The sequence below is a fragment of the Phyllobates terribilis genome, unplaced genomic scaffold (genome assembly GCF_046119375.1).
Source record: "Phyllobates terribilis strain yellow unplaced genomic scaffold, ASM4611937v1 Scaffold_7__3_contigs__length_470593459, whole genome shotgun sequence".
In the NCBI taxonomy this organism is placed as follows: Eukaryota; Metazoa; Chordata; class Amphibia; order Anura; family Dendrobatidae; genus Phyllobates; species Phyllobates terribilis.
This window is the reverse complement of record NW_027362767.1, coordinates 254144571-254158591: the sequence shown is the minus strand read 5'-3', so window position 1 is coordinate 254158591 and position 14021 is coordinate 254144571. Positions and strand designations below refer to the sequence as shown.

The window sequence follows — 14021 nt, the reverse complement described above, 5'->3', positions numbered from 1 at the left end:
TGGGCACGGACCGGGTCACAGCCACTCGGAAGACTACAACTCCCATCTGATCCGGCTCCGGATATTCCCCCTAAAGAATATGGCCCAGGGGGCGCGTCATAAAGATGTAATTAAACTAGCATAGGTAACAAGACAGTAAGAAATAGAATCAAGTAGGGCTATATTAATAATCCCATACAAAGTAATAAACTGTCCAGAATAAAATATATACATAGCTATTTAAATACTTACATGCGATGTGATTGATTTCCCCGTGTCTCTGCTGCCCCAACGAGCTTTTCACCCTTCTTCTTCAGGGGGCGTGAACTGGGGTAACTAAAAGGAAATAATTGTAAGGGTCCACTCTGGTACTGGGGTGGGGTACATACACAATACATTGTATAGTCCTGATGTTTGAATTGCACTGAAAGAGAGAATAGGTTTGTAGTGAAGTAATGGATAAGTAATAAACTTGATTAGGACCTCATGGCAAAGGTGTAGCACCTGGATCACATGCCTTGCTAGTCATAAAATACTTGCTACTACACCCTTGTACCATGGACTCTATTATTGTTGGGCACTATTCAGTGGCATATGTTGAAGCTTGTGGGCCCTAATACAAAATCTCCACTAGGGCCCCCTTTTAATAGTATTGGTCTTCTGTTAGGCCTAAGGGACTTTTGGGCCCCCTAAGCTCCATGGGTCAGGGTGCGACTGCATCCCCTGCACCCACTATATTTATGCTCCTGGCGCTATTGGCGTATCAGAACCATTGTCCTCTGGAGTCCACTGGTCTTCCGATAGGCCATTCCCCCCTTTCATTTCTGATTTTACTGTCTTTATGTCATTGTTTAATATTATGGCTATGTAATGCACATCAGGTTACTATTACTGCCTTACAAATCACACTGGGTCCTTTAAGGACTGTAATCCAACTCGCCTTTTCTCTTCGCAGGATGATACCGAACCATATTTTATTGGCATATTCTGTTTTGAAGCCGGCATCAAGATCATCGCCTTAGGCTTTGTATTTCATAAAGGCTCGTACCTGCGGAACGGCTGGAACGTCATGGACTTTGTAGTTGTACTCACAGGGTAAGTGCATATGGGGGCATAACTATGCAATGTCTATGTCTATGGATTAGGAAGCCCTTTGTGTAGATTTTGACTCTATGATGTTATTCGGTGATGATACAGATGGATAAAGATCAGCTGGCCAGGATCTGTATTGCCCTATATGGCCCATCAGGATGTTGCATCTTATCCATTTACAACCTGTGATATTATGGCCATGAATAACCCAATAATCTAAGTAAACAGATGGTTTGCCAGTCGACTTGGCATGTGGCCACGTTGCTCAGGTCATTATAATCGGTGCACCGTAACTAGACATTGCACCATTGGGAGTTGCACCTTCCCATAAGTTGTAAAATGGCAAAAAACACAGAGTTGTTCATGACCAATCCATGTGCCTTGTATAAGAAGATACTATCGTAGCTGATAGTGTCGCTTTTTTTGCTATCTGTTAAATAACAGCTTTATTTTGGACCCTGCACACAGACTTTATGTATTGTCACAGTTCAGAGCTATTCCCTTTATTCCTATTTGTATTGACCACATATTTTGGCACAATTTTCTTGCACCTCTTTGCTTTTTTTGTCATTCCCTTCCTGCTGACCCACACTCCCTTTTCTCCTATACCATGCCTCTAGCCAAATGAGGCGCAAAAAGTATCTAAAAGGCATCATAAATGTGGTGCCAGAAAAGTATACGAGTTTTTCAGGTGTAAATTGAGGCAGAAATCTGTTCCATTGAGCATGAATGGGAGTTAATCAGATAAAGTCACCCGTCACTTGTCCTGACATGTCTATTTTAATAAATACTTGTATACCCCCTGAATTAAGAATTCTGGAAAATTGACTGCATTGTTCTGTTCCTCTGTTCCTCTTCCTAGAAATTTACCATTGAAAGCATGACTGGGTGTTACCAGTTGGGCGGGCTGGGAGCGTCCCCATACAAATCGACAGTATCCAGTCAGTGACAACAGAGTATGTACTGATCACACCCAGTTGATAACTTGCTCATAAATTGACAGTTAGAGTAACAGAGTTCTGATTAAAGGTGCAGGGGTATACAAGTAGGAGGTAGTTAGGAGGTGGCGTTCTTTATACACTCAGATGGAAGGGCAGGCGTGCTGTCACTACTACATAGTAAGTAATAAGACGTTACACCATTATTAGAACAGGCAGTCTTACCAGTGAAACAATGGAGGTCCTTGAGGAGATCGGGGTCTCAGACGGACCCTTTCATGTGACACTTTTCCCGCTGACAACACTGCATGCTTGCTGGAAATGGCAGCATAAAATATGCATGCATCCAGCGGTGTGTGCTTTTACTCACTGCTGGATTAACTGTAAAGCACTTGTTCAAGACTCTAGGATCTATGGGGGGTCACAGGGATAGTCGCATGCGTGGAAAATAGGGGGCTTTGTGGCAATGATAAAAATTACACACCTTTTCAGGTGCTACTTGACACCATCACACTTATATCACTCACAACAGGAGGCAGGAGGTCCTGGTGCCTCCATCTTATCTTTGTGTCTGCGGAGATCACATCTTTGTGGATTCTCACCGGCCGTGGAAACTATAACCCACTCGGAATGGGTCTGATCTCTCCCAGGGACCGCATAGCTGTCTCAATGGTACATATGCCCCCGCAAGATGGCTATGGTGAGATTCTTGTTTCCTAATCTAGGTTCCAAGATGATTTTTGAGTCTGATTTCTAAAATGGTACCCTCCCCCCTTTCAAGTTTTAGACAAAAAGGACCCAGAACGAATTTCGGCCTGGTCCTGTGCATTATTTTCCTAGGTTGGCAGCAGCTCTGATCTTCTGCTCTCCTGTGAAGTGTATCGAGCCTATAAAACTTTAAGCAGAATATTTCCACCTGTACATGCGCTCCCTTTGCTCCGCGAGAGGCAGAGATGCTTTGAAAGCTATTTTGATCACATTTTTTAACTGGGAACGAGTTTGCAAGGGGGGGAAATGGCCAATAATGAATTCTGGTATTGGGATTCTGGCAGCTGCGAACGCTCATGTACTGAATGCAGCAATTATAGTGTTATTGAGATTGGGAACAAAACAAGTAGAATTGATGAGCCTGATACCCCTCAACCAACAGCATGCCGCTATTCATTCTGTGGGAAGAACTAACTTGACAGCTGTATTAAGTCGTCTCTATTAAACAGCAAGTTTTTGTCTTTCATTTTCTGCATTGGTTTGCGCGTTGTTTTATCAAGTTTTCCCGCCTCCTCCCCATTCATCTGGGGATCTCTCACTGCAGATTTTGTCCCTTTGTAATAAAATCTGATTGGGGCGGGGGTGTAAAAAAATATATAAAAAAGGCAGAGCAAACACATTTTTTACTGCAGAGCAATTTCTATCAAATTGTCCTTTTCTTTCGGCCAAGAAGATATTTTTAGTTTTATTCCAGCGGTGACTGTTTTGTGTTGTGTTGTTATTTTTGTCAGCTTGTCGATCAGCAGAGTAAACCCAGAGAAGAAGGATTGGGTTTGTTAAAGGGACACTCTAGGTATAACAAGTTGGTGGGGGTCCGCCCACAGGGATCCTCAGCTATAGCCAGCATAGAGGTCCTGTGTGCTCCCTCCCTGTGGATCTTGAGCTCTGCTATTCCATTCTATGTCTATGGCATTGAGGGGGAATAACTGGATGCTGCCAGCCCAATAGACTTTATCCATGTTAATGGGTGACACAAGACCCATGATCTGGGAGTTATCATCTATCCTGTGCTATACCCCTTTAAGCTTAAGAATGAGTTATACTCAGAGATACTTAAAGGTTTATTCCCCAAATTACAAGTTATCACCTAGCCATAGGATAGCGATTCTAAGAATGGGGCTCTGTAAACCAGGATCTGTAGAGCCCCATCTTGAAAGAGGTCTGCATGTGGGGTCTAACAAGTGGGACCACCTGCAATCCCCAGAACGGCGCTCTGGAACCCTGTCTTGAATAGAGCAGAGGTGCGCATCCTTACCTTCACTCCATTCATTGTCTACGGGACTGCCAGAAATAGCCGATCTCTGTACTTGGCTTTCTCTGACAGTCCCATAGACAATTAAAGGAGCAGAGGTCGAGCATGTGCACCTGTGCTCCATTCCAAAGCCTCTTTCTTAGGATTGCTGGAATTCCCAGCGATCGGACCCCCATAGATTAGTAAATTATCCCCTTTCTTATGGATAAGGAATAATTTAAATGTAGGGAATAACCCTTTAATAATCCAAGCTCCCTCTCATTAATGGCTCTCCCTATCTTGCTATTTGTGTGGTTATTAATTGCTTACTACCAAACTGTTTGCAGATTTTGGTGACAATTTAGTCGGAGTAGCGGTGTAGTAACTGCACTAAATGTCTCTAAGTTTTATCAACAGGGGTCATTTAAAATCAGTTATTGTCATGGGTTTACCATGACAGAGAGGAGCCAGAAGACCGCAGCATCTGATTCCTCCCACTCCTACACTCACTAGAAGTCTTTCACCTTCATATTAAATGGTGCAGGTTTCTTTCAGCAGTGCAGGGGTTAATCTGCTCAGTTGTGAGCTCCTGGAAGCTTACTTGCGTTAAGGCTCTCAGCTGTCCAGTGTTAGCCACTCCCCGCTCCTATGTATTCTGGACTTTGGCTTGGAGTCATTGCCAGAGCTAGCTTACACTGCATGGTTCTAGGAGTGTGGTGGAGGATGGCTATTTGAGAAGGCGTTTGGAGAATTTAAGCTAAGACTGTTGAGTGGTTAAGGTTGTGTGTAATCCTCATCTTCTCCTATTTTGGCTTGTTCCCCATCCTCCACTCCCCCGTGTTTACCTCTGTTGTTTGTGGCAATATATTTGTATGATTGCAATTTTCTAGTGATGAGCGAGTATGTTCTGTTAACCCTTTTGGCGAGTATGCTCGGGCCGAGCACCGAGTAGTTACAGCTGCTCGGTGTTATGTTTGAATCACTCCCGTGTGCATGATTTGCGACTGTTTGATAGCTTTAGTACATGTGAGGAATGTCTATTTCTTACACATTCCTCACATGTATTAAAGTTGTCAAACAGTCGCAAATCATGCACACGGGAGAGATTCAACCATATCACCAAGCAGCTGTAACTACTCGGTGCTCGGCCCGAACATACTCGCCGAAAGGGTTAACAGAACATACTCGCTCAACACTAGTATTTTCCTTTAGCCCTGTTTGTATTACCTTGTTAGCCTGGTTGTTGTACTGCCATACACTACTACTCCCCTCTTTCCTGGGTAGGGGAAGGGAACAGACTGAGGGCGGATTGAGGAGCTCAGACAAAGTACGTGGTCCCGGCGTTTTCACCTTCAGAAGTAATCTGGGGAACAGGACCAGTTAGGGCGCCCCTAGCATTAGGGACAGGGAAGGGGCCCCTGGGCCCGGGATACCCAACAACAGAGTCGTGGCAGTTAGGTATTGGGCCATTTGCATGAATAAAGCTGGTCATAAACACTTGTTCGACTGACAACTATGTCTCTTGACCCCCATACATATGCATGGGAGACAGAAATAATCTGATGCCAGAAACCATTGGTCAAGGCTTATCTCTTTTAAGACCAAATGCTTGGGCATACTGGAATTCACTTTTTCTTCATTCGACGTCTGCCATCTGTTGAGTCAGGACCCTCCCTCACCTACAGACATTAGAAGGTCTTCCATTCTTACTGAGATCCGTAGGCTGATATCCATCTAAGGCCACGGCCCCACTATGAGTATTCTGTCAGTATTTTTTCTCAGGAGTGGGAGCCAAAACCAGGTGAGGAACAATCAGAGAAAAGGTATAATAGAAACAAGTCACTAATTCTGCATGTATCACCCACTCCTGGTTTTGGCTCCCACTCCTGAGAAAAAATGCTGACTTATAGTCATGAAGGCCGATTATTAAGCAACACTTAGAAATTCTGACAGTCTTGTAAAAAATCTTCCCCTAATTTGTGTCATTTTTGTCTGAAAAATAACTGGGGGTGCAGCTTATCCCAGGGGACTGATTTTAACTATGTTATTGTTCTGATGTAAACAGGACAGAGGGGAGAGGCTCCTGCTGCAACCAATCAAGGCAGAGGGGAGAGGCTCCTGCTGCAACCAATCAAGGCAGAGGGGAGAGGCTCCTACTGCATACAGGGCAGAGGGGAGAGGCTCCTGCTGCAACCAATCAAGGCAGAGGGGAGAGGCTCCTACTGCATACAGGGCAGAGGGGAGAGGCTCCTGCTGCATACAGGGCAGAGGGGAGAGACTCCTGCTGCAATGAATCAGGGCAGAGGGGAGAGGCTCCTGCTGCAATCAATCAGGGCAGAGGGGAGAGGCTCCTGCTGCAATGAATCAGGGCAGAGGGGAGAGGCTCCTGCTGCAATGAATCAGGGCAGAGGGGAGAGGCTCCTACTGCATACAGGGCAGAGGGGAGAGGCTCCTACTGCATACAGGGCAGAGGGGAGAGGCTCCTGCTGCATACAGGGCAGAGGGGAGAGGCTCCTGCTGCAATGAATCAGGGCAGAGGGGAGAGACTCCTGCTGCAATCAATGAGGGGAGAGGCTCCTGCTGCAATGAATCAGGGCAGAGGGGAGAGGCTCCTGCTGCAATGAATCAGGGCAGAGGGGAGAGGCTCCTGCTGCAATGAATCAGGGCAGAGGGGAGAGGCTCCTACTGCATACAGGGCAGAGGGGAGAGGCTCCTACTGCATACAGGGCAGAGGCTCCTGCTGCAATGAATCAGGGCAGAGGGGAGAGGCTCCTGCTGCAATCAATCAAGGCAGAGGGGAGAGGCTCCTACAGCATACAGGGCAGAGGGGAGAGGCTCCTGCTGCAATCAATCCGGGCAGAGGGGAGAGGCTCCTACTGCATACAGGGCAGAGGGGAGAGGCTCCTGCTACAATGAATCAGGGCAGAGGGGAGAGGCTCCTACTGCATACAGGGCAGAGGGGAGAGGCTCCTGCTGCAATGAATCAGGGCAGAGGGGAGAGGCTCCTACTGCATACAGGGCAGAGGGGAGAGGCTCCTGCTGCAATCAATCAGGGCAGAGGGGAGAGACTCCTACTGCATATAGGGCAGAGGGGAGAGGCTCCTGCTGCAATGAATCAGGGCAGAGGGGAGAGGCTCCTACTGCATACAGGGCAGAGGGGAGAGGCTCCTGCTGCAATGAATCAGGGCAGAGGGGAGAGGCTCCTGCTGCAATGAATCAGGGCAGAGGGGAGAGGCTCCTGCTGCAATGAATCAGGGCAGAGGGGAGAGGCTCCTGCTGCAATGAATCAGGGCAGAGGGGAGAGGCTCCTGCTGCAGTGAATCAGGGCAGAGGGGAGAGGCTCCTGCTGCAATGAATCAGGGCAGAGGGGAGAAGCTCCTCCTGCAATGAATCAGGGCAGAGGGGAGAGGCTCCTCCTGCAATGAATCAGGGCAGAGGGGAGAGGCTCCTGCTGCAATGAATCAGGGCAGAGGGGAGAGGCTCCTGCTGCAATGAATCAGGGCAGAGGGGAGTGGCTTCTGTTGCATACAGGGCAGAGGGGAGTGGCTCCTGTTGTATATAGGGCAGAGGGGAAAGGCTCCTGCTGCATACAGAGTAGAGAGGAGTGGCTCCTGCTGCATACAGGACAGAGGGGAGAGGCTCCTGCTGCAATCAATCAGGGCAGAGGGGAGAGGCTCCTGCTGCACACAGGGCAGAGGGGAAAGGCTCCTGCTGCAGACAGGACAGAGGGGAGAGGCTCCTGCTGCAATCAATCAGGGCAGAGGGGAGAGGCTCCTGCTGTAACCAGTTGTCGTTCCAAGGTGGGGGGACCCGGCATCGGATCCTGAGACACATAGAAATGTCATTATATATTTTCTGTTAGATTAAACAAATGGGAATAAAGGAGAGGAGGTTAGGAGAGGACGTATTGGGATTTTTTTTGTGCTTCATGTGATTTAGTACTGTACGGCTGTGTGCCCACGATGCGTATTTCATGCGTTTTTGGTGCGGAAATATCCGCAGCGCAAACGCATGATAAACGCATGGTAAGCCTTCTGCCATGGTCCCCTATGCAATTCCGCACTTTCAATGCCCATGTTGCGGATTTTTCCGCAGCGTTTATGCTGCGCTCAAAAATCCGCAGCATGTCCATTAATTTTGGGGAAGTGCTGCGTTTTCGTCCCCATTGACTTGCATTAGAACGCGCCAATTCCGCAAGACTGCATCTGTACTTGCGTAATTGGCGCGTTCTAATGTGCGGATGGTACCCGGGTGTAGAGGAGAGGAGAGTCTCCTCCACACCCAGGTACCATAAAAAAAAAGAATAAAATAAAAAATAAAGATTATATTCACCTTCTGGCGGCCCGCGCTGCGCTCCTTCTCCTTTGCCGGCACATCGCGTTGGATTGTACAGTCATGGCCAAAAGTATTGAGAATGAGACAAATAGTAATTTTTCCAAAGTTTACTGCTTCATTTTTTGTAATGGCAATTTGCATATACTCCTGAATGTCAAAGAGTGATCAGCTTAACAGCAAGTACTGTACTTGCAAAGTCAATATTTGCCCAGAAAATGAACTTTAACCCCCAAAACACATTTCAACATCATTGCAGTCCTGCCTTAAAAGGAGCAGCTAACATTGTTTTAGTGATTGATCCATTAACACAGGTGTGGGTGTTGATGAGGACAGGGCTGGCGATCAATCAGTCATGATTAAGTAAGAATGACATCACTGGACACTTTAAAAGGAGGCTGGTTCTTGGTATCATTGTTTCTCTTCAGTTAACCATGGTTATCTCTAAAGAAACACGTGCAGCCATCATTGCACTGCACAAAAATGGCCTAACAGGGAAGAGTATCGCAGCTACAAAGATTGCACCTCAGTCAACAATCTATCGCATCATCAAGAACTTCAAGGAGAGAGCTTCCATTGTTGTCAAAAAGGCTCCAGGGTCCCCAAGAAAGACCAGCAAGCGCCAGGACCGTATCTTAAAACTGTTTCAGCTGCGGGATCGGACTCCCAGCAGTGCCGAGCTTGCTCAGGAATGGCAGCAGGCTGGTGTGAGTGCTTCTGCACGCACTGTGAGGCGGATACTCTTTGAGCAAGGGCTGGTTTCAAGGAGGGCAGCAAAGAAGCCACTTCTCTCCAGAAAAAACATCAGGGACCGACTGATATTCTGCAGAAGGTACAGGGAGTGGACTGCTGAGGACTGGGGCAAAGTCATTTTCTCTGATGAATCCCCTTTTCTATTGTTTGGGACATCTGGAAAACAGCTTATTCAGAGAAGAAGAGGTGAGCGCTACCACCAGTCTTGTCTCATGCCAACTTTAAAGCATCCTGAAACCATTCATGTGTGGGGTTGCTTCTCAGCCAAGGGAATCGGCTCACTCACAGTCTTGCCTAAAAACACAGCCATGAATAAAGAATGGTACCAGAATGTCCTCCAAGAGCAACTTCTCCCAACCGTCCAAGAGCAGTTTGGCGCCCAACAATGCCTTTTCCAGCATGATGGAGCACCTTGCCATAAAGCAAAGGTGATAACTAAATGGCTCATGGAACAAAACATAGAGATTTTGGGTCCATGGCCTGGAAACTCGCCAGATCTTAATCCCATTGAGAACTTGTGGTCAATCATCAAGAGACGGGTGGACAAACAAAAACCTACAAATTCTGGCAAAATGCAAGCATTGATTATGCAAGAATGGACTGCTATCAGTCAGGATTTGGTCCAAATGTTGATTGAGAGCATGCCAGGGAGAATTACAGAGGCCTTGAAGAAGAAGGGGCAACACTGCAAATATTGACTTGCTGCATTAACTCATTCTAACTGTCAATATAACCTATTGGTACTCATAATATGATTGCAATTATATTTCTGTATGTGATATAAACATCAGACTAACACTAATAAAAACCAGAGGCCAGCAGATCATGTGAAAATATAATTTTGGTGTCATTCTCAAAACTTTTGGCCGTGACTGTAGGACCTGCGGTGACGTCACAGTCATGTGACGGTAGGTCCTTCAGTACAGGGCATCGCGATATCCCGGCAGCCAGGAACGAGCGCAGCAGCACACCCCGGGCCATTGGAAGGTAAGTATCAAGGTTTATTTTTTTATTTTTAACCATTCTAAAGGTCACACTATATAAATCCATATGCTGTTTGCATGGATTTATACAGTGTGACCTACTTGTCAAGCACTTTCAAAGTGATGCTAAAATCGCTTTGAAAGCGCTTGTCAATCCGCATGCGTTTTTTCTGCCAGGGAGATGCAGAAATGCTGCAGAAATTTTCTGCTTCATTTCTGCATCGTGGGCACATAGCCTTACATTGAGTCCAGATTTTAATACGAAAAATCAGTAAGGCTGCGTGCCCACGTAGCGTTTTTCAAGCGTTTATGCTGCGGAATTTCCGCAGCGTAAACGCTTGTTAAATGCTAGGTAATCCGCTCCCCATGGTCCCCAAGGGGATTCCGCAAGTTCTATGCCCATGCTGCGGATTTTTCCACAGCGTTTATGCTGCGTTCAAAAATCCGCAGCATGTTCATTAATTTTGCGTTTCCGCAAGCGGAATTGCCTTTTTCAATGCATTAATAAACGCAAGGCAATTCCGCATGTGGAAATCGCGCGATAAACGCGTGCGGAATTCCGCATGCGTTTTTACTTGCAGAAATGAAGCAGAAATTTTCTGCTTCATTTCTGCATCGTGGGCACAAAGCCTAACAGGTCTCATTCACATCACATCTTTCCCTATATTTTCTGTGTTTGGCAGGAAAGCTCCTGGGATGGATGGCGAAACAAGGCTATAGGGGTACATTGATTTGACAGAGCCCAAAAAACTCCATTAGAGTAGGGGTGGGCAATTAATTTTCCAGAGGGGCCACATGAGAGACCAATAGGTTTAAATTAATTCTGCTCAATATTTTTGCCATTCTGTGGCTCAAAACAGTAGGATTATTTATCTCACTTGATCCACAGAATGGCGAAAAACCCTGTATGATAACCAAATACTCCATAATAGGGGGAAAAAATGTTTTCCTTATTCCAATCATGACAATTCAAAAAAATCCAGATAACTTGTCCCATGCTGCACTTTATGGGCCGTATCACTCAGCGCTGAGCCATAACGACAGTAGTAAAAAAACATTATTTTTTAGCATTTGTTTTTTTTTATTACTTGTTTTTTTTATTATTATTAATATTATTATTATTATTATTATTTTTTTTTACTCTGTAAAACCCCTTTATGCATTCATAGCAACCGAGTGTTACATTCTAGTCCAAGGAAAAATCATGGAAAAAACTCTTTCATCAGAAAAACTTCATAGTTTGGAGTTGTATCACAAAAATTTTTAGCATAACTCCATCCCATATTAATAATTCAGCACCTGAAGAAGGGATGCTACTTTTTTGGCATATGTTCCCCTGCAGCTCTAGGGATAGCTCCTCTTCAATAGGATCTCCTTTGGGCTTGACACTGTGACAACCAGATGTCTAGGACTTCAGGTTATCAGTTGCAGCAAAGTGGAGAGAACAGGAAACTCAACTGATGCCAAAACCGACCAAAAACCAAGACCAACATAGACAACTGTGCGAGCCTGGATGGTGAGATTCAGGGCAAGGATCAAGAATCAATCAAGATGTCAGATCGAAAGCATGACACTGGGCATCTCATGACATGATGAAGAAGGAAGGTAGGGGAACATTAATCCGATACCCATCATCGTGCATTAACAGTGCGTGGGAGACAACAGAGCCGTATCGGGAAAGGTAAGTAACAGTCAGTCACTGTTTCGGCTGCCCTCCTAATCTCAGGTCCGCTCTTTTCTGTGCACTACACTGAATGACACAGAAGTTACAGATACTTGGCTCATTTTGTAAAAGTATCTCAAGGTGCAATATATTTGGTTTCTAAAAACACTTTGCACAGAAACATCTTTTGAATGAGGAAATGATTGAGTTCCATAGAAACCTCGCTACAATTTATTTCTGGGTTGCAGCCAAATATTTTCCTTTTGCAATCGAAATTGAGCCTTGAAACTTTTCTAAAATTACATAGTTCACAAGGTTGAAAAAATAAGATGCAGTTCAACCTATAATGGGCAGCATGGTGGCTCAGTGGTTAGCACTGTTGCTTTACAGTGCTGGGGTCCTGGATTCAAATCCCACCAAGGACAATATCTGCAAGGAGTTTGTATGTTTTCCTCATGTTTGCGTGGGTTTCTTCTGGGTTCTCCGGTTTCCTCCCACATACCAAAGACATACTGATAGGGAATTTAGATTGTGAGCCCCAATGGGGACAGCGATGATAATGTCCGTAAAGTGCTGTGGTATTATGGTGCTATGCTCAATATTAATATTAATTATAATTATTTTATATTAATATTAATTGTATCTCTTAATATTGAGCAGAACTAAGTATGCTGACACCCCATATATACAGTATGATTCCGCACAAAACCACCCTATTTGCCTTTTGAGCCCCCACACAGCCCCTATATATAGTGTGAGCCCCCCACATAGCCTCTCTATATACAGTGTGGGCCCACACATAGCCTCCACTATAACTGTATTAGTAGCCTCCTATATACAGTGTGAGCCCCCACATAGCCTCTTATATACACAGTGAGCCCTCACAAAGCATCCTAAATACAGTATGAACCCCCACAAAGCCTTCTATATACAGTATGAGCCCCCACATAGCCTCCTCACATAAACTCCTAAATACAGTATGAGCCCCCACATAGCCTCCTATACACAGTATGAGAGTATGAGTAGCTTCCTATTTACAGTGTGAGCCCCCACATAGTCTCCTATATACAGTTTGAGTCCCCACATAGCCTCCTATATATTATGAGCCCTCACATAGCCTCCTAAATACAATATGAGCCCCATATCGCCTCCTATATACAATATGAGTAGCCTCCTATATACATTGTGAGCCCCCACATAGACTCCTATATACAGTGTGAGCCCCCACATAACCACCTATATACAGTGTGAGTCCCCACATAGCCTCCTATATACAGGGTGAGCCACCACATAGCCTCTTTATATACAGTATGAGCCCCCACATAGCCTACTATATACACTGTGAGCCATCACATAGCCTCCTATATACAATATGAGCCCCCACATAGCCTCCTATATACACTGTGAGCCCCCACATAGCCTCCTATATACACTGTGGGCCCCCACATAGCCTACTATATATATTATGAGCCCTCACATAGCCTCCTAAATACAATATGAGCCACATATAGCCTTCTATATACAGTATGAGTAGCCTCCTATATACAGTGTGAGTCCCCATATAGCCTCCTATATACAGTGTGAGCCCCCATATAGCCTCCTATATACAGTGTGAGCCCCCACATAGCCTTCTATATAAAGTGCGAGCCCCCACATAGCCTCTCTATATACAGTGTGAGCCCCCACATAGCCTCCTATATACAGTGTGGGCCCACACATAGCATCCACTATAGCTGTATTAGTAGCCTCCTATATACAGTATGAGCCCCCACATAGCCACCCTGTATACAGTATGAGCCCCCACATAGCCTCCTATACACAGTATGAGTAGCATCCTATTTGCAGTGTGAGCCTCCACATAGCATCCTATATACAGTGTGAGCCTCTATATAGCCTCATATATACTGTGTGAGCCCCCACATAGCCTCCTACAGTGGGGGAAATAAGTATTTCATACCTTGCTGTTTTTGTAAGTTTGCCGACTGACAAAGACATGAACAGTCTATAATTTTAAGGGTAGGTTAATTATCCAAAAAAAAAAATCAAGAAAATCACATTGTATAAATTAGATAATTTTTTTTGCATTTTGCAGTGAGAAATAAGTATTTGATCCCTCTGGCAAATAACACTTAATACTTGGTGGCAAAACCCTTGTTGGCAAGCACAGCAGTCAGACTTTTTTTGTAGTTGATGATGAGGTTTGCGCACGTGTCGGGAGGAATTTTGGTCCACTCCTCTTTGCAGATCATCTCTAAATTATTAAGATTTTGAGGCTGTCGCTT

The 14021-nt window shown here is 45.3% G+C and overlaps 1 protein-coding gene across 7 annotated transcripts in view; it reads left to right on the top strand.

Moving 5' to 3' along the window:
* CACNA1B (calcium voltage-gated channel subunit alpha1 B) overlaps positions 1-14021 on the top strand; it is a 517223-nt gene that overhangs the window by 32743 nt on the left and 470459 nt on the right. For all 7 annotated transcript variants that reach the window (XM_073640296.1, XM_073640292.1, XM_073640293.1 and 4 more), the window contains exon 2: positions 935-1074. In XM_073640296.1, the coding sequence (XP_073496397.1) occupies positions 935-1074 (140 nt within the window). The remainder of the gene's footprint in view (positions 1-934; positions 1075-14021) is intronic.